The following is a 21,347-nucleotide window of genomic DNA, read 5'->3' as shown; positions in this document are numbered from 1 at the left end:
ACTGAGTGATGCAGAACAACCTTTCAGGGGCAATTGATCTTGTCCATATTCCAAGTGCTCTGGAGCTATCTGGTGGGATGTGCTTCTTTGATCCCATCTAACTCCAACAGTCTTGTGCCCATCTGATCTTTCTGTCACAGCGGGTGGGTCCTAACTCCTCTCTGTGCCTAGTCTTAAGAACTGCCACCATCAATGTCATCTTGGAATCTTCATCCTGTATCATGCAAGGGGGGATTCAGAATATCTGCTCTGCACTGCTGGCATCCATCCACTCTTCCAGGTGCTTCAGCTTTTGGAGATTCATAGGTTCACACCCACTGATTTTTTTTCTTCTTCAGGGCCCGGTATTGGATGATGCTGAGCATGTTTCATGAAGCCCACAACCTGTGTAAACCAAAGCTATCAGGAATGGGAAAGAGGATGGTTACTACTTGTCACATAATTTCCTCGACTGTGACTTCTGGCCACCTCCAGTGTTGTTCAATCTGCAATTGAGGAATGCTTTTAATTTAAGCTCTCCTGAGGCTGGATGCCAGTGTGGAGCTCAGCTTGGCTGCCCCAGTGGTACTTGGGGCAAGTGTGCTGCAGCACTAACTGGAGTAACTCCTACTAATTCTCTTTGGAAGCTGCACTGTATTTATGGGTGGAGAGGGCGGGTGGATGCCTGCCCTCCCACCTTCCCCCATGTTGTCTCAAAAGTCCCTGGTGCATCTTTGATTAGGTGTAGGTCAAAAGAATTTCCACATCGTGACCTTAATAACCAGGGTTGATTGGCAGGCGGTCTGCGGAGAGGGAGCAGCCTGTCCCTTTCATCTCCCTTGGTGCCGTGCTGGGACAATGGGCCAGCATATTTTCCTTGTTGTTCCTCATTTGAAAAGGGTCTGGTATCTCTACTAGGTACCTGTGACATGGGGGTCTTGATTGGGGTCTCATAAAGGGCCCTGTCACTGTGTCCAAAGGCCAGGAATACAAAGGCGGTCAGTGGGTGGGGGTCTCAGCTGACCACTGAAGAAGGGAGGGGAGGGTCCTGGAAGCAGTGGAGGGAGAAGCAACCCCTGATGGGAGACCTTAAAGGGGGGTGGGGGGGAGGAGGCGGCCCATTTTTGTCCCGAACTCATCAAGCACATCTGCAGAATTGTCCCAGCCGCTGCCTCCCAGTTTCAAAAGAAAATGATCGTTTGATAAACCGTCCTGATTCACCACTTTCTCACAAGGGAGGGAGACCCACCTTTGACCTCTATGATTTCACATTGGGCCCAGCTCCCCCCCATCCAATTGCTGGAGAAACTTTGAAATGCATCCCTTGCACTCCCTTTCCTTCTCCCTCTTTCCCTTTACTTTCTCTTCTCCCCCCTCTTTTTTTTTTTTTAGTCCCCCTCCTCCTCTTCCCACCACCCCCACCTTCCCCGCTCTCCCGCTTTGTAAAAAAGCAGGCGTACTGCTTTGGAGTTTAGGCGAGTAATTAGTAAAATCTTTTCTGCAGCACAATAAAACCGCAGCCCTTGGCCCGCATATTCCCACAATTTACATACTTGCGGGCATTCGAGAAAACAAGTGGCATTCCCAGTGCAACGCTGCCTATGAAAATCATTTGGAAGGCACGGAGGGGAGGGTGCTGAGACCCACTCGCTCCTGCGAGCTATAGGAATGTGCATGAATATATTAAAATGTTTTCACACAATGCTTGTATTTTCCTACGGGAAGAGGCATCTTCTGGATGAAAGGCGGCTGGCCCAGACACAGGCCCCTTCCAAACGCTCTTTCCCACTCAGGGTTTGTTTGCATGGACCAGATAGAGAGGGGGCCTGGAGGGGGAGGAAGGGGCAAGGGTGCTATCTATGAAGAGTAAATCTTTGTGTGCCTCCTACCCGCTCCCCGTTTGTGGTCCCAGAAAGTCAAATTATGAGGGAATTGTGGCTGTGGAGGGGGACAGGAAGGGAGATCATCAGGACTTTCTGCGAAAGCTTTTGGAGGCCTTGAAAATGTAGAGAGGAAATAGCTTGTAATGGAGCATATAGTGCTCTGACCAATGGGATTCAGTGGCTGCAGCAGGAAATGACTGAGAAGGAGCTGGTATCTTGGGCAGTATTAGCAAAGTGCCTATTAATAACAGAAAACACTCTTGCAGTACTTTTCCAGCTTCATCTTATTGTCAAGAACAGCCTGTTCAATGCTCAGTCTGGGCAGTCTGTCCAGCTGTTCTTCCCCTTTTTCCAAGAGGGTATTCCAGGATTATTCCAGGCTGTGCCACAGGTGGAACCCAGCAGTTTTCATTCCTTTTCAGTCAGGGTCCGCTTAGCTGCCTTGCCTCCAAAGAGGTTCTTTGGGCTCTTTCAACTTATGTGTTGACAACAGGTGTGTGATGAAACTTCTATCTAGAGAATATAGATCAGTGATTTCCTTTCTAACGGACAAGAATTGAAGGAGAAATTTGAAGTGAAGGGAGGGAGAGGCTGAACACAAATAATGAATGGCTTGGCTTGGGAGCAGGGTTTGTACTTAGTGAAGACCATGAGTTCAGCTCCAGGGATACTGTTTTATTTGAGAATACTGGGGCAGGCTGCAAAGAGGCCTAGTTTGGAGGTAGGCTGGTGGCTGCATTTTTATTATTTTTTTTAATAATTGGCCTTTGGTGAGAATGCCCTTTGAAATTTCTGTGGGAAATGGTGTGGTACCAGCATGGTGATCTGGATGCCTTTGTCTTATGTAGTATACACATAGCCTTTGTAGAAAGCTCTTTGGGCAGGCATCCTGTCCAGATGCATTCAGCCCTGAGGAGTTACAATCTGCCCACAGCCATGGCAGCACAAATCTATGGATGCCATGAAGAGCTATTCCAAGGCCCACACTACCCTTCTCAAGTCTCTGCTCTCCTGAAGGAACTTATCAAAACACAGGCTCCCAGAACAAGATATAAGCCATTTAGAGAGTAGTGGGAAAGCTTTACTGAGACTTCCCTTCAGCTGAGCCAACTTTTCATGTCCTTTCTGACCAGACTCTTTCTGTGACAGGTGAGAGAAAATGTATTCCCCAGCCCTGCAAGGAGCTAAACAATCTCAACACCTTTTGGAAAAGGGTATTCTTTCATGGCAGCTGTTCCAAAAGTGATCTGCAGAAGTGGCAAAGCTCTGTAATGCTGTTGCTGCCAGCTGGCCTGCACTGGTCATACTGATGTTGGTCATGGTGCAAAGGTCTCTAACCTTTTGTTGGAAACAACCAACAACCCAACTTGTAAGAGGGCTTACTGCTTATTCTTAATTATTGTCTTCCCAATTCCCTGCTCCTCCCCTTCATCTTTCTGCATTTCTTAAAGAGGCAGTGGAGGGAAAAAAGCTTTAGTTTTTGTTTGGGAAGGAGGTTAGGAAGGGCGACATGGCCCCTGCAACCTCTCATAGGGGTGTCTTGTCAGGGCGCCGCATGGAGGGCACAAACAGATCATAACCTTTAAATGAAAATGTGATGGAGGGGAGAGATGAAAGCAGTGAAACAAATTAGATACATCTAGAGGGGGTGCTCAAGTGGAGAAAATTAGCATTTCTTCCTAATTGGAGTGCAGGGCATTCCATTACAGGGTTTCATTACAAGGAGGGAAGCACTGGGCCTCTTTGGGGGATTCCCCCCTGCCCTTGGTTCTTCTAGGAATAAAAATATATTTGGAAAAGAACTGAGAAAGGACTGAATTTGTCAGAGTGAAGGTTTCAGACTGCTGCAGGAAGAAGAATTATAGTAAAGCACCAGTTCTTTATTTATTAAGACAAGAAAGTGATGATTATGTGCACTAGAAGGCAGGTGTTAGTCCTAGTTTCCGTGAAGGAAACTAAAAAGTGTACAGGAGACTGCAGGTAATGGTAACTTTCTGATGCAAGTACTTGCTGAATCAAATTTGTAGGCTATCCAAAATGCATTAGTTTGTTTGGAGCATAAGGATATGTTTTATGACTAAGATCAATGGAATCAGTTCAAGTCTGCTTTACACTGCATATCAAGTCCATGCTGTGCAAAGCACTTATTTAAGGCATGTTTGTCTAATTCTACCTCTAACTAGAGCTGTTGTATCCAACAGGAATTTGCATATATCCCTGGGAAGGCAATGGCCAACTTCCAGCACAGAATGTCTGGTGGCTGCACTGGGTCTAGTGCACAGCTTGATGGTCTAAATAACTTGTACCAACTCAAGAAATAGACGTGTGTGGATGTGGCTTTATACGTGCATATCTGTATGTATAAATGGGTGCAAAGAATAACTTAAAAGGAAATCAAGGGGCAAGGTTTAGCACTACATCTGTGGATTAGGAGTAGGGGAGAGAGTTTCTTTTTTCCAAGCAGGGATTGAATTATTTATCAGTCAGTGCTCTCAGGAAAGGCTGGGAGGGAGGAATGGAAGAGGGAGAAGAAGAAGAGGAAGAGAAAAGCAGGCTTTCTTCAGGTGTGTGGTATGCAATGTATGTTGCTCTGCCAATCTACAGTTACAAACTTTTCTGTTCCATCTCAGGAGAGGGTATATATAAGTGTAGGAATACGGGTTGTAGAAAAGTTCTGAAGGAAGGGTTCTGCACGGAAGGTGGCTCCTAGCAGAGTGGGAGGATGTTTACAGCAGCACTGCCTTAATCCTGGACAGGCTCTGTCATCTGTGTGCTCGGGATGAGGCTGAAGATGATATGAATTTACAGAAGTCATAAGTGTAAATCTCTGACTTAACACTTGCTGCTTAATTTTGGCATTTTGACACAGAGCAAAACACTGCCCACAGAAATACCTTCAGGCCTAGAGAAAATACTATTAAAAATGAAAGCATGTCTCAGAGATGGGCTTCTCCCATATTAGGTTTGGCACACATCAGGATGATGTCTCTCATCCCAGCCTTCTGCTGTCACTTCGGTTCTCACAAAAGATGCTTGGTAGACTGTTCAAAATAAGCAAATGCATCATCTGGTTCTAGATTAGTAAAGCAAGCTACTTTTGAAATGTTGGAGGAGGTAGAAAGAAGATGGGAGCAGGACCAGAGAGGCTGGGGTTTGGAGAGGAGCAAATGAGTAAGAGGAGATAGTCAGGCTTGAAGGGAGACAAGTTCCTCTGAAGAATGGGAATTTCTCCGCAATATGTGCAGTTGTGCATCTGGCTTGTGTGCTAATATGCTTCGAAATGGAGCATGCCAGAGTGCCTCTTGCCTGTAGCTAAGCTTCAGTTTCCCTGCATTGCTGGCATTCTGCATCTTTGTTGTGAGTGGAATTGGACACTGGAAACATAGATGGAATTGTGCAGCTCTGATTCTCTCCTTGGCTCTGTTGCCTCTGGTTTCTTTTCAGAGCAGTGTGAGACTGCTCCAGACTGGAAGACAGCATGGAAAGTCTGTTCTTTCTGTGTAGTGTTGCCTGTAATGTGTTCATTGGTTCATTATTTAGGATTTGTCAGGTCTTCTCTACCTTCCCTCCCACCTGCATAAAGCACAATGGCTGCGACCACTTTCTTGCTCTAAAGAGGTGTTGTGGGTTGGTGATGCTCCATTTATTATCCCTCATGCAGGCATATAGGATGTACTCTTACTGCTTTGTAAGCCTACTGACACTTCACAGATGCAGGGCTAATTTAGGACCCGGTACTAAAGACAGCTTTTAACGTGCATTGTCCTGTCTAATGGATAAGTCCTTGTTCTCTGTCCTCTGAGATTGAGGTACATATTCCTTTAAGTCTTGACTGTCCATCAAAGAGGACTTGAATGAACCCCTGCTAAGGTTGGTAGACACAGGCACCTAATGACAAGAAAGAGCCCATTTCCTTTGAGAAGAGAGACCTGTACCAAGGTGATGGATAGTCCCAGAGATTTATTAGTGTGGGGGCTGGTTAGAGGCTTACAAGCTGTAACCCAACAGCTTTGGGGTTTTTTCAGGATGAAAAAAGAAGTCTGGTGGTCATCTGTGTGTGTACCTGTACCCCACAACTAAAAGAAGTGAACTCTCCAGAAGAAGCAATTGAAGACTAAGCTGGGCCAAGCAGCAACTGCTACTATTGTTGTGCTTGGTCTCTTCCTCCTGGTACAGCTCTCTTGAGCTTTTAATTTGTGCTTTGTTCAGTGACGTGCTTCACCTGTTCCGGCTGATTTAATAAGGGATGGAGATGGAGCAGGACTGTCTGATGGAAGACGTTTTCTCTTGCATCCTATTTTCTGTCTTGGCCTAGAGCCTGTTTTCCTTTTCCACATACTTCCTCTGGATTTTCTCCTCTTTGACAGTGGAGAAGCAAGGGAGCCTGCTGCAGATATTAGAAAAGCAATAATGTTTCTCTAGCACCTGTGTTCTGATGGTCTCAGGGCAATCTGGGAACATGGACAGTATGCAGACCACTTCAGATAAGTTTGGAGCCTGGCAAAGCAAAGGCTTCATGTTCCTGGTATGTGGTAGAAGATATGAGGTACTTTAGTAATATTGAGTGCAGGTGAACGGTACTGTTGCCACTGTGCAATGTCTCAGTCATCTGCTTCCCAAATTATGGTTTGTGAGACCCTAATGGTCCTCAGACCTGTGTTGGCTCTCCAGCTCTCACAGCAGAGACAGTAATATGGTTCCCTGCCAGTCTAGGAGTGACTGAAGCTGGTTGAAGTCTCAAAGCTTGGAGCAACCAGTTAAGTCTAACGTGCCTCAGAAGGAGCAATAAACAACAAGGTTTGAAGACAAGATACAGCACAGGCACACTCCTCTGTGCCAAAGAAGTGGCTCCATTACTAGTTTGTATCTGGTTTTGTGGCCTTTCCCCATATTTGGTCCCAAGTCAAACACTCTGCAGAAGTTAATGATGTGCTGATATTTGGTTGCCTCTGCTAGACAGTCCTGATAAAACCAGTCTAAAAAAAATATGGAGAGTAAGATGATGGTGGGTAAGCCTGAATATGGAAGTGTTATTCACCAAATCCTACAATAGTAGAATTAGAGACATTTGAATTTACTAGGAGATTGCTTAAAAATGAATGATAGTATTTCTTCACACAGTGTGTAGTGAACTTAACTGCTCCAGAAGGTTATGAAGGTAGATGATGCCACTAGTTTTGAAAGTGAATTGGCAAATTCACAGGTAGCAGATTCATAATAGAGAACCAGGTGGGGATACACTCTTCAAAATCCTTAAAACATCAGTTGTGGATGCTGGGGTAGTACAAAGAGAATGACCAAGGTTGCCAAGCTTACATATTCTTTCTGAACAGCATCTGGTTCAGATGTTGGAGACAAAATGGTGAGCTGGATGGGCCATGGCTTGGCGAAGGTGGACATTTCTCTTGTTTTTCTGGCCATGGTGGGTCAGTCCACATCCACCTACCCCAGCGTTTGGTTCTCAGCAGTGGTCAGTAGTAGGTATCTGTGGAGAAGGTAAGAAACAAGACAAAAGCAAAAAGATCCTTTCATACCTGTTCTTTCCCAGCTTCCAGTGATGGGGAGGTTAGGGTTTCCCTGGCTAGAGTTTGTATCTGGACCAGTATATTTGCAGAGGCTAGCTTTGTGAGCAGCTCATCTCTTCTTTATGAACCTGTTAGTGTTCTAGGCTTTGTAGCCTCATTTCCAATCCAGTGTTGTGTCCTGAGGAAGAAACACTTTGCTCTATTTTTAAACCTTTTGCCTGATTGGTTTGCAGGGTTATACAGTGAATGATTCCTCCCTCTGGATACCCTCTGCTATGTTTAAAGTTTTAATATTTTTCCCAAGCCACCCCAACTCCAGTATCAATAGCCTTGTGTGAAGCTCTAGCAACCCGTGAGTGTTGCAGGTATTTGCTGGCCAGTTGTTATTTAGAGTGGACTTCAGGGTAGGCATCTCTGAGCTGTGGTAAACTCATCAGTTCCTCCCAGTGCAGCCTCTGACTGGAGTCCACAGAGATGCAGCCTAACGTGAATTGATGGCCATGTAATTGGATCTTCTGTAGTGACATGGTAAAGATCAGTGACATCTTCAACTGGGACACTTGTAACTTGTTGCAGAATCAAATAGTGATGCTTGAGTAACGTGCTCATTTCAGTGTAGGACATGTCAGTGAGCCTGGTTCTGGCGTTTCTTTGTATGGGTGTTTGGCTTGCCAAGTGAAAATTGTTCTTTTAATAACTGTGGTTTTGGATGTGACTTCCTAAATTCTCAGAGCACATGGGAATAGGGCAGGCCATGGAAAGGAAAAGAGGAAACTGTGGTTTCACGCTCCTGTCCACAAAACTGCCTATGCATCTAAAGCTTCCAGACTTCTATTCCATGAAGTGTTGGAGGACTGACTGCCAGCAGGTTGTTCTGCTCCACTTTGACAGCAGCTTACTGAGGGGCAGGAGGCAGTGTGGTACTTCTTATCCCTTTTTCAGATATTTCTTGTTGCCAAAGGACAATGTTTGTTAGGGAATCCTCTGTTCCATTGCAGAGTTGAGATGTGTGCCTGAAGAGACCTTTACCCAGTACTTTCCAGTACGACCCTTTCCCTCCTCCACAATTTTATGTGTAAATTTTTTCCCAATATACTGACATAAAGTATGATAATAAATTATTACTCACCTTCTTGTCTTTCCTGTCTTTTCCCTGTCTCTACACCATCTATTTTGCCTGATCTCCTTCCTATCTTCATCTGGCTAATCTCAGTTATCAGTGAAATTCAAGTTCTAGGCCTGCCTTGCAGCCCAGCCTGATAACAGATACTGAAAGTGATAACTTGTGCTGTGAAGCTGTCTCTTATTGTATATTGATGTCAGGATGGTTTGGACTCTGGCTTCTGCAAAACTTTCCCAGCAAGTTTTTGGGTGGTTCAGGATCTGTGTGAGAGGTGGCCACTAAACCTCCTTGTGCTTCAGATGTGTGCTGCCTGTTTGATGAAACCTTGTGTGCCTTTGCACACAGGGCTGGGGCTTTGTGGCCCGACTCGCAGCTTTGATTTCTCACTCTGGTGCTTGCTCACAACCAAGCATGCCCTGAACCTGCAGATGGAGAGTAGGGGCTTTATTCAGGATTTTGGTTGCTTAGGGGCAAACAGTTGACATGCTCCAAACACTTCATATGAAAACCCTAAAGCAAATCATATTGCATGGAGTGAAGAGCTGGGGAAGTGGAAGCTGCCCAGAGCTTTAAGGGCAAATGAATTAAAGTTGTTGCAAGTGTGTCTGTGTCAGGACTGGAATGACTGGAGCAGGAAAGCTCTAGGAGTCATTTCATGGCTGAGTTAAACGCAGATGAGGCTTTGCTTGCCTCCTCCGCAGAGCACCTGTGTCTCCATGCCTCAGCGTCCTCGGCCTCTCTGTGTGTAGCATGTGCTGCATATATACACTTTCCCCCTTTCACCTTTCCTGGTCTTTGACTTCTTAAAACCCTCTGAGCACTATTTCCCTCTCCCCTGATGAAGACCTCATTTAGACCTATTTTGTAAATTGTTTGAATATCAGAGGGCAGAGCAGGAAGATCAAGCACCCTGTTTTTGTGTGATTGGGCTTCTTTTCCCTATAAACATGAAAAACTACAGCTCCTGCCTCTGCATGGTGAAAGAACTGCTGCCCTTTGTGGTAAGATAATGAAAGTATGTGCTTCTTGAGAAATCCTCTTCCTCACCATCCTGATCACTTCTTTTAAAATTCTCCCAAATATGGAAGTTTGAATTTGGTATACGTGTGTGTGTGTGTATGTGTATGGCAAAAGGAATAAGATAAAAATAATTCATGGCTTGTGGCACCAGGAAAAGAGATTCCTTCCCACCTCTACTCTTAAACTGAAACATTCTTAGGTTTTAGTTGTTCTGGCAAACCTGAAAGGATTCTCCCCTCCCCCTGACCTCACTGGCATGCATGGATTGCTGCTTATTGAAAAGTCATTTTCTGTCATATGTTCTAATGGAAAAGTTTATATAAAATGTCATTCTATATATATATATGCATTTTTAAAACAATACTTTTTAACTGAAAACTCTGCCAGTCACATCTGAAAATATATTGGGATTGGTCTTGGCAGTACTGAAGCTTAAAAAATATAAAGGAGATATTTTATAAATGGGAGAGGTTTTCTTCTTTTGCATCATGATTCTTTAAGCATTTTCTACACATGAGCATCTATTTAGACTTTTGTCCAAGGCAGTGACAGCTGGAGTATTTACTTAAATCAATTCTATGTGTCCTCTTGTAGGCTGTGGGATTGTAAGAAGAAAAAGTCCTCCACAATCTAAGGTTTATGATAAGGTATGAGCACAGGCGACATTACATATCTTTTCCCACTGGTGCAAGGAATGTTTACTATATTTCTCTGTGCGCACTTGAAACTGGCCTGATCAGCATGGGTCTGTGTATATTTATTCTTGGTGTCTGCTTCTCAGATGCTGGCATGGATTTCACAGCAAACATATTTTGTCCAGAAGTATCAAAGTTTGCTTTTAAGGAAAAGTCTTGAGCACTGATGAGCCAAAGGTACATGGTATTTGGCTGAACTCATCTCTGTGACAAGTACTTAAGGCAGCTTGGGTGAGGCTGCAAAAAACTGGATTGAAATTGAAAAATGGTCCTTTCTGTGAGAGTCTTTAGTAAAATGTGACAGATATATATATATATATATGGCCTGAAAAGAAACCAGAGTCACGGGGTGGAATCAGGCAACTTGCTTCTCCAGTTTGCAACCTGCTGCAGCATTGTGTCACAGTTGTATTTTAGGCAGATCAGAAATTACAAGTCTGTACCCTGAGGGTTGTGCTGCCTGCCAGTCCCCTTGCTACAGCTGGAGTCCCTGAGGATCTCCTTTCCTTGTTGTTGGCATTGTTGGGACTGCATCATCTCCTAGGGCTTGATCAGCACTGCGGTGTACTTGGTCCTTTGATGAAACCAGTGGCATCTTTTCACTTGCCTGCTTACCATTTGGTCTCCATTGCAGAATCAGGACCAAGCTTTTAGATTATGACAATTCTTGCTTTCCAGTAGGATATTGCAATCATAAGGGACACAAGATGAGTTTTTTCAAACTATGATTTAACATTAAAAAAAGAAAGCAAACCCCAGACCCCATTGCACTGAAGCTGTGAGCGTCAATTCAGCTGAGCAGCTCTAACTTGTCTACAAGACCTGACCAGCCAGGACAATCATTTATATCCTGAAGGCAATGGTGATAAATTGAAAGAAGGCATAGATGCTAACAAGTCCTGCCATCAGCAGAGGCAGTGTGCCACAGAATGACAGTTTGTGGCTTGTGGAACAACTGACACCAGTCTGATTTGACACAGGAGCAATACACTGGTAGCCAAGTTTTTTGGTCAACCCACATGCAGCAGGTTTCCTGTTAGTTTTGCAGAACCGAAGTCTTGTAGCAGAAAGGAGGGCAGAACAAGTAAGGTCCCGCTATGAAAAACCGTTTTGGTTTGCTAATGAGAGATGGCTCAGCAAAAAGAGAACCTGGAGCCTTTATTGCTGTCCTCCTGGTTCTGCTTGTTGCCTGACTTTTGGAGGAGTTGAATTATTTTTCCCTGATTTTTCTCAGCAGTAAGAGTTCTCACTGGCACAGTTCTTGCTATCCTGTTTGGGACATGCACTGTCCAGCTTATTCTTCCCAAATCTGTTGTGTTTCTTAATCTCAGTGCAAAGGTACTAGACTAGAAATCCTGTCCTGGGAACATAGGCTACACCAGGCCTTCAAGAATCTGTCATGCATTGCACCCCTTCACATGTTCCTATTGTGCATCACTGGATCTCTTTTCTCCTTTACCCCTTTTTTGGCATCCTGCACTGCCTTGTTCCACAGGCTGGGGAAAGATGCTTGTCATGAGCTGACTTCCTCAGTGTGTGTCCACTGCTGATCGTCTCCCAGCTCTGCCAGGCAGACTGTCCCGCTCCAACCCCCTCCTCTTGCTTGCCCCAGATCAGAGCCCCCAAGAGGCCTTTGTCCGCCTGTTGAGAGCAGCCCCCATTCCACCATTCCCACATGGTGCACCCTCCCCAGCAGCCCTCTCTCCATTCAGCAGTTTGGGCTGAAAGAACCTTGGCTAATTACGCCAGGCTGAAAATTACCACTTTGCTGCGTTCTCCTGCTGCTGGGCCCATTTGTGTGGGGCCTGTAGTTAGAGGGAACAAAGTCCCCCCTGTGGAGCCAGGCAGGCCCCAAGTGTGAAGCTACAGGTACAAGCAAGAGGGGAATGAAGGGAATAATTACCAGCTTCTCCAGGTGAAAGCCCCGTTAAAACTTCAATAAGCCAATTAGGGGCCAGGGTGTGTATGCGGGGAGAGTCTCCCCCACCTATAACTGATTCCCACCAGGCAATTAACAGAAATCATTTCACGGAGGGGAGGATAAGAAATGGCTCTTAGAAATTGTCTTGAGTTGGGGGGGCCCTGAAACAGCACGAGTGCCGCAGTGGTCCTCGTGTACTCCAACCTCCCGGCTCACTGTGTGGCCTGGAAGTGTTGGTGGGGCTAGGGGGAGAGGAGGAGGGAGAGAAAATGGCAAAGAAAAAGGAATCGCTGGAGCTTTACACCTGGGCAGGCTCTGAGAAAGCGAGGGCTGGAGTTCAGAGTTTCTTGTAAGGCTGTGTGTGGGCCCAGAGCACTGAGCTTGAGGGGGCTGCTGGATCTGGAGAAGTGGGTGAAGATCAGGCTCCAGGTGTGTCTGCTGTCAGGGCAAGGGGGAAGGCTAATGGTGTGGAGCCCAGTAGGGAGGCGATAGATGCTGGGTGTGAAGGCTAGAAGTGGGTGTGCAGGCCCTCAAAGATCAGCCCAAGATGTGTCATAGTCTGTAGGTGGCCTGCCTTATCCAAGGAGCAAATGGTGTCCAGTGTCTAATACTTTGCACGTATCTTATCCAGGGACCACGTTTTTCTGCTGCTCAGCCAACAGCTTCACCTGTTTCTTCCTTTCAGTTTGTACCAAAAAAACAGGAAATTTGCTCAAGACAGAGATTTTATGGAGTCACCTTGCAATTCCTTTGTACTGTATTGCAGATGGCACGTGCAGCAGTTGGAGGTGGAGTGTGCTGTCTGGTGGGTACCTCGCAGGAGCTTTGCCCATAGGTATTTGAAAAGCTGCTCTGGGGAGTAGAGCAAGAGCAGAGCATAGGATGAAGTTGCTGCAGATGGCTGAGATTGCCATAGTGATGTTGGGAGAATTCACCATGTCAGTAAAGAATTCCAGACACTAGCTGTGGTTATTTCACCTGCATGTGAAAAAGAAACTAAAAACTCAAATAAAACTTAAACTCCTCAAAACACAGATGTAACCTCAGTAGCCACTTTGCCTTTCTAATGTTATAGCTTCTGAGCATTAATAATGTCCTTTGAGGTTTTGTTCTGGTTACTGATAAGCTGAAATAACCCTACTGTAGTGGTGTTTAACCACCTAGTCTTGAACTGACCTGGAAGTCCCTAGATGTTTTTTTTTCTTACCTCCGCATGGGCTTTCTGCTGCACTTGATTTTTAGTACAAGTTGTTCAGATCAGTGCTTGAGTTACGTTCTGGATTAAATTTCTTTTATAGTTAAGGAGTCTCTTTTTTTTCTGTAATAATGGTAATAACTTGTGCATCATTTGGGGTTTAAATTTGGTCTGGAGGGAGCTAAAGAGTTCTCATACAAAGACTTCTGTCTTAAACAACTACTCCATGCGTGGCAAGCCCAGAGGTTGGGGAGCGAGGAGGGATGAAGATTCTTGGACATACCATGTAAATATGTATTTTACACTGTTAAACATAGGTAAGCAAGCCTTTCCCTTTCATAAAGAGCAGGGCTGATATCAACTCAGCCTGATATCAACTCAGAAATAGTTGTGTAGCCACAAAGGCAATTCTGTTCGAAGTTCTGAAAAATGACAGCAGCACTGTGAAAAGTACTGTTTGAATATTCATCTTGTACAGGAACACTCAGGACCCTCAATCAACCTTTATAGAGCTAATTGGAACGTTATCCTGTCCTGGACAATTGCTTCTTCCTGAAAGCATGTGTTATGTGGAGTATTGGGGAAAGCAGTGATACTTAGATGTGAACAGCCCTAAGAACATCAGGATTGTTCTGTGGGTGGACTCACTAGTTTCTAATAAAGGATATTTTCCTGTTCAATGCAGCAGTGTGGAAGAGGTCTATGTGCACGTGTTTGTCCTGTCTGGAATCTTTGTCTTGATGTCATTGAGCTCAGTTTTTCTCCCGAAGTGGGGATTATGTTCTGTGGCTGGTTGCCTGGTTTCACAAAACTTATCTGCTGCAGGGCTGGTGAAGGGACAGTGAGCAAAGTTACAGGTGACTTGGGCAAACAGTATGGGGTGAAACTTCAAAGCAGTGAAGGCAAGATGGAGGTGTCTAGGTTTTGTACCTGCTAAGCAGCTTGCTAGAGTAGGGGTGATCTATCTGCCGTGCTGGGAATTTGGCCCCTGGGTTTATTAAAGGCTTGTTCTGTTCTCCAGCCTGTGTGTCTCTGAAGTCTGGAGGAAGACATGAAGTTAGAGGCCAAGGAGGATGGTTGGAGAGATGAAGCTGACATTCCCTCTACCCTGAGGCATGCAGTGAATGACCTGGGAGACAATGATATGAGCATTTATTCTATCTAAGGAGCTGGAGTTTTGTCCCAAATGTGACTTCACTGTTTCAACCCAGCATCTCCACAGTGCCCTTCAGTATAAAATGCAAATGCCTTCTTTCTGGGGACCACTTTCTAGTGGTTCACTTGAGGCTCGAGGCGGCATGTGAATGAGTTATTAGTCTGCCTGTTCATGCCTGTGTCACTGGTGCTCCTTGCAAGAGCACAGCGTTTCCTCTTGGAGCCATAGTGGTTTTAAATGTTGCAGGGTTCATGCTGTCTTCTCTACCCATTTTGCTTTCTCTCTGATAAGTTGTGGTGGGGTGTTGCAGAGCTCTTCTGTAGCTTTTGTAGTTCTCTTCTGCAGCATTTATGATGCGTATCAGGAGCACAGTTCAACCCTGAGTTGACTGATGTCTTGAGGGATGCTGTGGCATGCACTCAGGGCTCAAGGAAGCAGCAGCAAACCTGCCAGCACTTTCCAGTCTGTTTGTGGAACAAGCTTGGCCATTTGCCTCCAGCTGCTGAGTCTTTTTGGCACTGCTGAACAAAGATGAGGCTGGGCTGCAGTGGGGATCTTTGGCTTGCTCAGGTGAGCTTTAGGTACAACTGCCTTACCTGCTGATTTTTGTTCAATTTGTGGTTACAGAGTGTTAACATATAACTTGGATGTCCTGACTTACTTCTGAGATACTGAAGGTGCTTGGTTCAATTCTGTGGTTGTCCTCCAAGAAGCACAAAGTAGGGCTAAAGGGTTTGGTCTGGGGCAGTGAAGGGGCAACACCAGTCCTGCATGACCACCCAAACCTGGGTTTGTCCAGCGTTGCCTGAATCAAAGGCAGGTGGGACCTCTTGGGTGCTTGTGGTGCCTGCTTTCTCATGAAGAAGAAAATGCTAAACTGATGCTGTGCTGGTTTTTTTTCGCCCTGCAAATTAAATGCCCCTGGGGACGGAGCACTTGCTTCCCCACTCTCTGTCTCTCTCCCTTTGTGTGTATCTGGTCTGTTGTAGAAGCCTCATGCTGGAGGTGGCAAAACTCATTGCGCTGGGTTTCCGACCCCCTCCTCTCCCCTTCACAATGTTGTTACTGTTGCATCTGCTCTTCAGCAGGGGCTCCATCAAGTTTGTGTGACCTTAGCACTGTATTCATGCTGGAGGAGTTACCTTCCGTAATGATGTCAACTGATGAGGTTGGCAGGATGGTGGCGGCCGCGATAAGACATGACATGTTCTAATGATTCGCCTTAGCGAGCTGCGTGTGTGTGTTGGGGGGGCACAGAGGGGCTTAGAGAGGGGAGGTGGGGGCCCCACAGGTGCCGACAAAGACTTTGACCTTTGCTGCTATAATATCAGTGTTTCACAGGCAGGGCGGTTCGGTAACCCACTTTCAGCCCATCAAAAATTGATTTAATTGCAATTTTTTCCCCCAATTAGGAGCACTGGAGCTTAACTAATTGGAGTAATAGAGAGTAATAAGGCTCTGATAAAAAGCCTTCCTCTGCCTCCTTTGTATCTTGTGTCATCGCCTGTCAGAGGTCAGAGAGCTTGCATATTCTATTAGGCAGAGTTGCCTTCATTTGTACAAATTAGTTTACCCAACAGTAATTAAAATGCCAGTGCGGGTCGGGGAGAGCTGAATACAATTGATGGGCACGTTGGTGAAGGATTTGACAGCTCCGGTGGCCTCCCTTGCCAAAGCGTGTCAGTGCTGAATCAAAGGCTACACAAACCCACAGACCCGTGTGTTTAACCCGCGGCACCGTCGGCACCAACTGCTCTCTCTCTTCTCCTATCTCCGTTTTGGAGTTGCTCTCTCTTCTCCTTCTTTTCTCATCTCACTTGAGACTTTTTAAAATAGATGTTTCCCATCTTTGAGCTGTCCCTTCTGTTGATCGCTTTCATAACACTGCTACCAGCCCCCCCAGCCTGTCTCCCCTCGGTTCTCCCCCTTCTCTCCCCCCACCTTCCACATTCCCAGCTGCAGGGCTCTGTCAAGTAATAACTTCTTTGTTTCCCAGTCCAGTGAGTCTCCATATATAATAGTTTCCAAAATGGAACAACGATGTCCAATTCCAGGGGGCGGGGGAGTGCACCAGGAGGAAGGAACAGACTCTTGCACGTGTCAAGCAGATTCTGGATTTGAAATCCCTGAAGAGCAGAATGAGACTTGAGAAGCAATCTGTTTACAGTACAGGAGAAGAGCACAAGCCTGGGAAATGGGGGAAGTTTAGAGAGAAGAGGTGGCAAAGGACCTGTTTCACCCAGGTTCCTTCAATGACTTTGCACTGCAGAATTCCCAGCTCAGGCAGGGCCTGCTCTGGAGCCTGGGTTGACAGTGGGGGAAGTGTGTGTTGTACAATGAAATTTGTATATCTGGAGCTGAAACTGTTTCCAAGCCTCATGACAAACAGCATCTTTCCAAAAGGACTGATGGGCATCTACCTTTGTCCCTCTGGTTCATTCACATCTGGCAATGTTCTGTCCAGGATGGGATAAAGAGGGATGCTACACGGGTGAAACTCTAGTTGGCACCTTGGGAGTGGGCATGGAATTATTGCAGCTGGACTGTAGCCAGAGCACTACTGATGTTGCCAGAAATGCCATGGGATCTTCAACAACCACAAGTCAGTCAGATGGAGAGTTCTTGTGTTTCTTCCAACAGCGCTGCCAGGATGTGTGTTCTCTCTCATCCCCTGGCCCGGCTTCTGCTGTGGGGGAATGATCTCTAGTGAAATGTCTCTTCTGTAGCACAGACAAGTTCTGGCTTTTGGAGAAGCAGGTTCTTGGTCGTTTCTTTTTTCTCTTGTTTTTTCCTCTCCTCATTAGGGAGTTTCAAAAGAGAACACTGAAGTATCAGATGAGTTAGAGAATTCCTTGCTTTGGACAGCAAAAACATGTTGTGTATGAAGTACGTGTGTCTCATGCTCTGCAAAATCCTTGCCTTCCTGGTATAGCAGAAATGGAAATGTTATGTTGGTTTGGTTTTAGCTTCTAAGGTACCCCTGTGAAGACAACATGTCCTGTTATGGAAGTCCTGCAATGGTGCTTATTTTTCCCATTAGAAGGGCTTTTTAGAGGGAGGTTGTAGTCATGGTACCCAGCAGCTTTCACAGGACAGAGGAAAGCTTAGGAGAAGGGGCTTTGCATCTCCAAGGCCATCTGAAGCTTGGGCATAGTAGTTTTTATGTTGGATGTAGATGCATCTGATCAGTGTCAGTGTATATTAATAGTATTGTATATACTTCAGATGGATGGGTCATGCCTGCATTAATATATATAGGGTATCCTGTGCTCCCCTCTTCCCCATCTAGTTTCTCCTCAGTCTCTCTGACTCCAGAAAACATTGTAGGCAAAATAAACGGCACTCTCTATGCTAGTAACTCAGCTTGAGTTGTTTCTCTTGGGCAACCTGCAGCAACAGTTGTGAAGAAGCTGTGCTTCTCTGAGTCAGAGGTTTTCTTGTGTGTGCTCTCTACTTTCTAAGACGTAAAGAGCCTTGTTCGAGATACACTGAAAGAAGCAAGCCACTGATAGAAAACTTCAGCTCTGCTGACTGAAATTTCAGAAGTTTTGTAGCCAACCTTTACATGCTTACTTCTAATCTGCATGTTGTTTTAGACCTACCAAGGCTGACTTGTGTTGCCCTTTTGCTTGGAGTAAAACTGTCACCTCTGCGAGGTTCCCAATTATGGGAGGCCTGGGGCTTAAAGGTATATGTCTGCAGATCAGACTGAAGGTGAGGGGCCCTGTATCATCTCCTGGAATCCAGACTTTAAGATTAGTTCACTCTCAGGCTTTGAGAATTTCTCATTGGCACCACTTCTTGTACATGTTGTCTTGTGAATACTGTGTTTTAATGCTGGCAGTGAAGGTGGCCTGCTCTTCTGGGAGAAGTCTTATCTGTGCTTGCTAATGGGCTCAGGCTGTTAAAGATAAGGCCTGCAAACCTGATCCTGCTGAAGTAGGAGACAAAATTCCTGTTGACTGAATGGAGTCAGCTTTACCCAGAAGAGACTTATTTGTGACCCTGAGGCCTGTATTCCATGGTGGAGAGAAATCTCTTTATCTAATGCTTTTCTTCCCTCTTTTTTTTCTTTTTTTCTTTTTGAGGGGTGGGGGGTAAGGACCGAGGAGGGAAAGCTGAAGTCCAGAACTGACAGCATGAGCAGGGATTAGACCTTGCTGTTCCTCCCACCTTTTTCTCCCTGTTGGTGTGCCTCCATGCTAATTTAGACCTGTGGCAACCATCAAAGCCTTGTGCATACCTTCTGCACAAAGGGGCCTGTCTCCCACATGAGGGTGTTCACTTCTGGTACAGAGTCAGTTTGTCCCCCAGAAAAAAAATCTTAAGCACCCAATTGCCTGCTTGACTGACTCCTTGACTGCTATTATGTTTCTAACCATGGTAATTTGCTTTAGTAGTTATTAATGGATTATGTTTGGGGAGGGGGGACAGAACCCAACACCTAGCTTTGTAGCTGAGGGACTCCCTGACCAAAGAGCTGCTTTCCAGACATGGGGTTTGACTGACGAGCTGTCAAAGTGGGTGTCTTTTGCTTGTTTTCCTCTGAGATAGGAGACATTGGCAAAAAGGGAAGTGTTCCTTCTTGTCCTGCACTATGGTGGAGAGAAGGCAGGCGTTGAGGAGACACCCTGTTTCTAAAGATGAAATGCTGCACACTTTCTTAATTTATCGTAGTGGCTGCTGCACAACAACAGGAATTGGTTTTTCCTTAGATTTAGACTTTGGTCAGGGACTTCTGTGGGGAAGAATAATGTGTGCACCCTGCAGCACCTGTAGGGAGCGCTCAGTGCTACAGGTGCATTGGCTGATTGCATGTGCACTGCCAATGAACCTGGGATTTTGCATGTAAGACAGCGTGGTTGGAGAGACTTTGAAATAGCTCTGGTGCTGCAGGACTTTCCTAGCCCTAAAGGGCAGCTCAGGGTCACAGAACTTGTGGACACCTCCAGGTATGTGACTTTGGGTAGGAAGTATAGAGCCAGCACAAAAGTGAGCCTTGGTAGCTGAAGCCCTTCCTAGGTTCCTGTAACTCTTTGAAATGGTTTGGTGTTATCTGCTTGCCTCTTTCGCAGAGTGTTTTGGCAGTGCTGCTTTGGCCTTATGATTTGGAGGAACTAATTGCTCAGCTAAATCACAGAGATAGGAGTAGAAGGGGTTCTGAGTTTTGGTCTTGCTTCCTTCTCTGGCTTTGATAGAGTTGAGCCTGTGTTTACCCTTTGGCTGCTGAGTGCCTTGTTACACCAGCAGTAGTGCTTCTCACAGAAGTCAAAGATGCTGCAAGAATCCATTCCTGGTGCAGTAGAGGCTTGGAGACACCTTGACTTCCAAAGGAATGCTGTAGAGGATCAAAGAAATGTTTCAAAACTGCTGTAACTGCTATTTTTACAGACATGACACTGTTTTCTTATTTTGCGTTCATCTTTCAGCTGCCAGCCCTGTGTCATAGAGCAAAAGATGTTTAGGCAAAGCATAGAGATGGCTTTCATTTAAAGCAAGTTCCATTTCCTGCATTTGTGCTATCCTTGTTTTATTGACTTAAACATAGTTTTGGCAGTTTATTCTTGGGAGCTGCAATAAATGTGGCTTTGTGAGAGGTCATTTATAGCTTACCTAGAAATCCTTGTAAGAACTGCTTTCTCTTATTTGGACTGAGGATAGGAAGTTGGCACAAAACAAGCAGTGTGGTTTGGAGAGCCACAGCACCCACATTCCTGATGCTTGATTTTAAGGATTTGTTCCTGTCTTGTGAACTAGTCTGAAGCCAGTGGCTGTTAGGTGACCTCTGGAGCCAGCATACGCAGCAGGGACATAGCATCGCCTAGAGGACTTCGGAATGGACACTGCTGGAGAGTGTGAACTGAGCCAAATATTGCTGCAGGAGAGCTGTACCGCCTCTAACAGAGAGTGCTTGAGCACTGGGGACGGCAACCTGATCCAGCTTTGAAATTGGCCCTGCTTTGAGCAGGCTGAACCAGAGACCTCTGTTCTGTGATTCTTTAGGCCTGTAATGCTGCAGCCAATTCATGATTGTGCTCAGAAGTTGTCAACAAACAGAAGAAAGATGTGAAGTAGGGAGTAACAGGGAATTTTCCATGGGGTCTTTCTGCAGCCTACAGCACTGATAGTGTATGAAACATGCTGAATACTGTACTGACTTGAAGATGTCATTGCAATTTACAGCTGTTACTGTCAGGTTTTCCCACAAATGCATCTTTGTGTCCTGCCAATTCTCTGCAGTTGTGACCTGCTGCATCTGGGAAGCTCAGCTACTAAGAGCTCTGGAGCACCTCTGCCTTTGCTGCTGCCTGTCCCTTGTGAAATGTTGTGGGACACACTGAGATAGTCTTGAACCAGAATTCAAAGTCTGTCTCGTAACCTGTTTTCTGTCTTGCTCATGAACTGTGTTTTCCGAACACGAGGATTAGTAAGTGGTTTTTGTTTGCTTGTTTTTTTTAAACAGCTCATTTGTGACGGGGACAGCCTGCTGTGGACACACCTCACCTCTGAGAATCTGGGACCTTGAGAGGTGAGTGAGCTTCCAGGTTACAGAAAGAGACTTGAGGAGAAAAGTGAATAACAATGAGAAATACGATATTGGAAATACTGCAAAATCATTCCTTTAGTTCATGTAGGCAAGGGATGTTTAAACATGAGATTTGTGACAGAATGGGGGACAGAACAAACTGATATGGAAAGGTGTATGTGGTTCTGGTTCAGTAGGGAGCAACTTGACTTTTCTTCCCAGCTTTTCCAGTTGATGGCACAGCCATCCTGATTTCTTCCCATTAGCTCTGTACAGTCAGAATATATCCATTACACCTTCCTTTCCATCTGTTTCTGATGCCTC

The 21,347-nt window shown here is 45.6% G+C and overlaps 1 protein-coding gene across 1 annotated transcript in view; it reads left to right on the top strand.

Annotated features, from left to right (window-relative positions):
* FBXW4 (F-box and WD repeat domain containing 4) overlaps nucleotides 1–21,347 on the top strand; it is a 61,411-nt gene that overhangs the window by 25,413 nt on the left and 14,651 nt on the right. Inside the window, exon 6 of the mRNA XM_027672311.1 lies at nucleotides 20,961–21,026. Coding sequence (XP_027528112.1) covers nucleotides 20,961–21,026 — 66 coding nt within the window. The remainder of the gene's footprint in view (nucleotides 1–20,960; nucleotides 21,027–21,347) is intronic.

Source organism: Neopelma chrysocephalum, unplaced genomic scaffold (assembly GCF_003984885.1).
Source record: "Neopelma chrysocephalum unplaced genomic scaffold, ASM398488v2 Primary Assembly neopelma1_97390, whole genome shotgun sequence".
Classification (NCBI taxonomy): domain Eukaryota; kingdom Metazoa; phylum Chordata; class Aves; order Passeriformes; family Pipridae; genus Neopelma; species Neopelma chrysocephalum.
The sequence above is the reverse complement of the archived record's forward strand: the minus strand, read 5'-3'. Positions and strand labels throughout refer to the sequence as shown.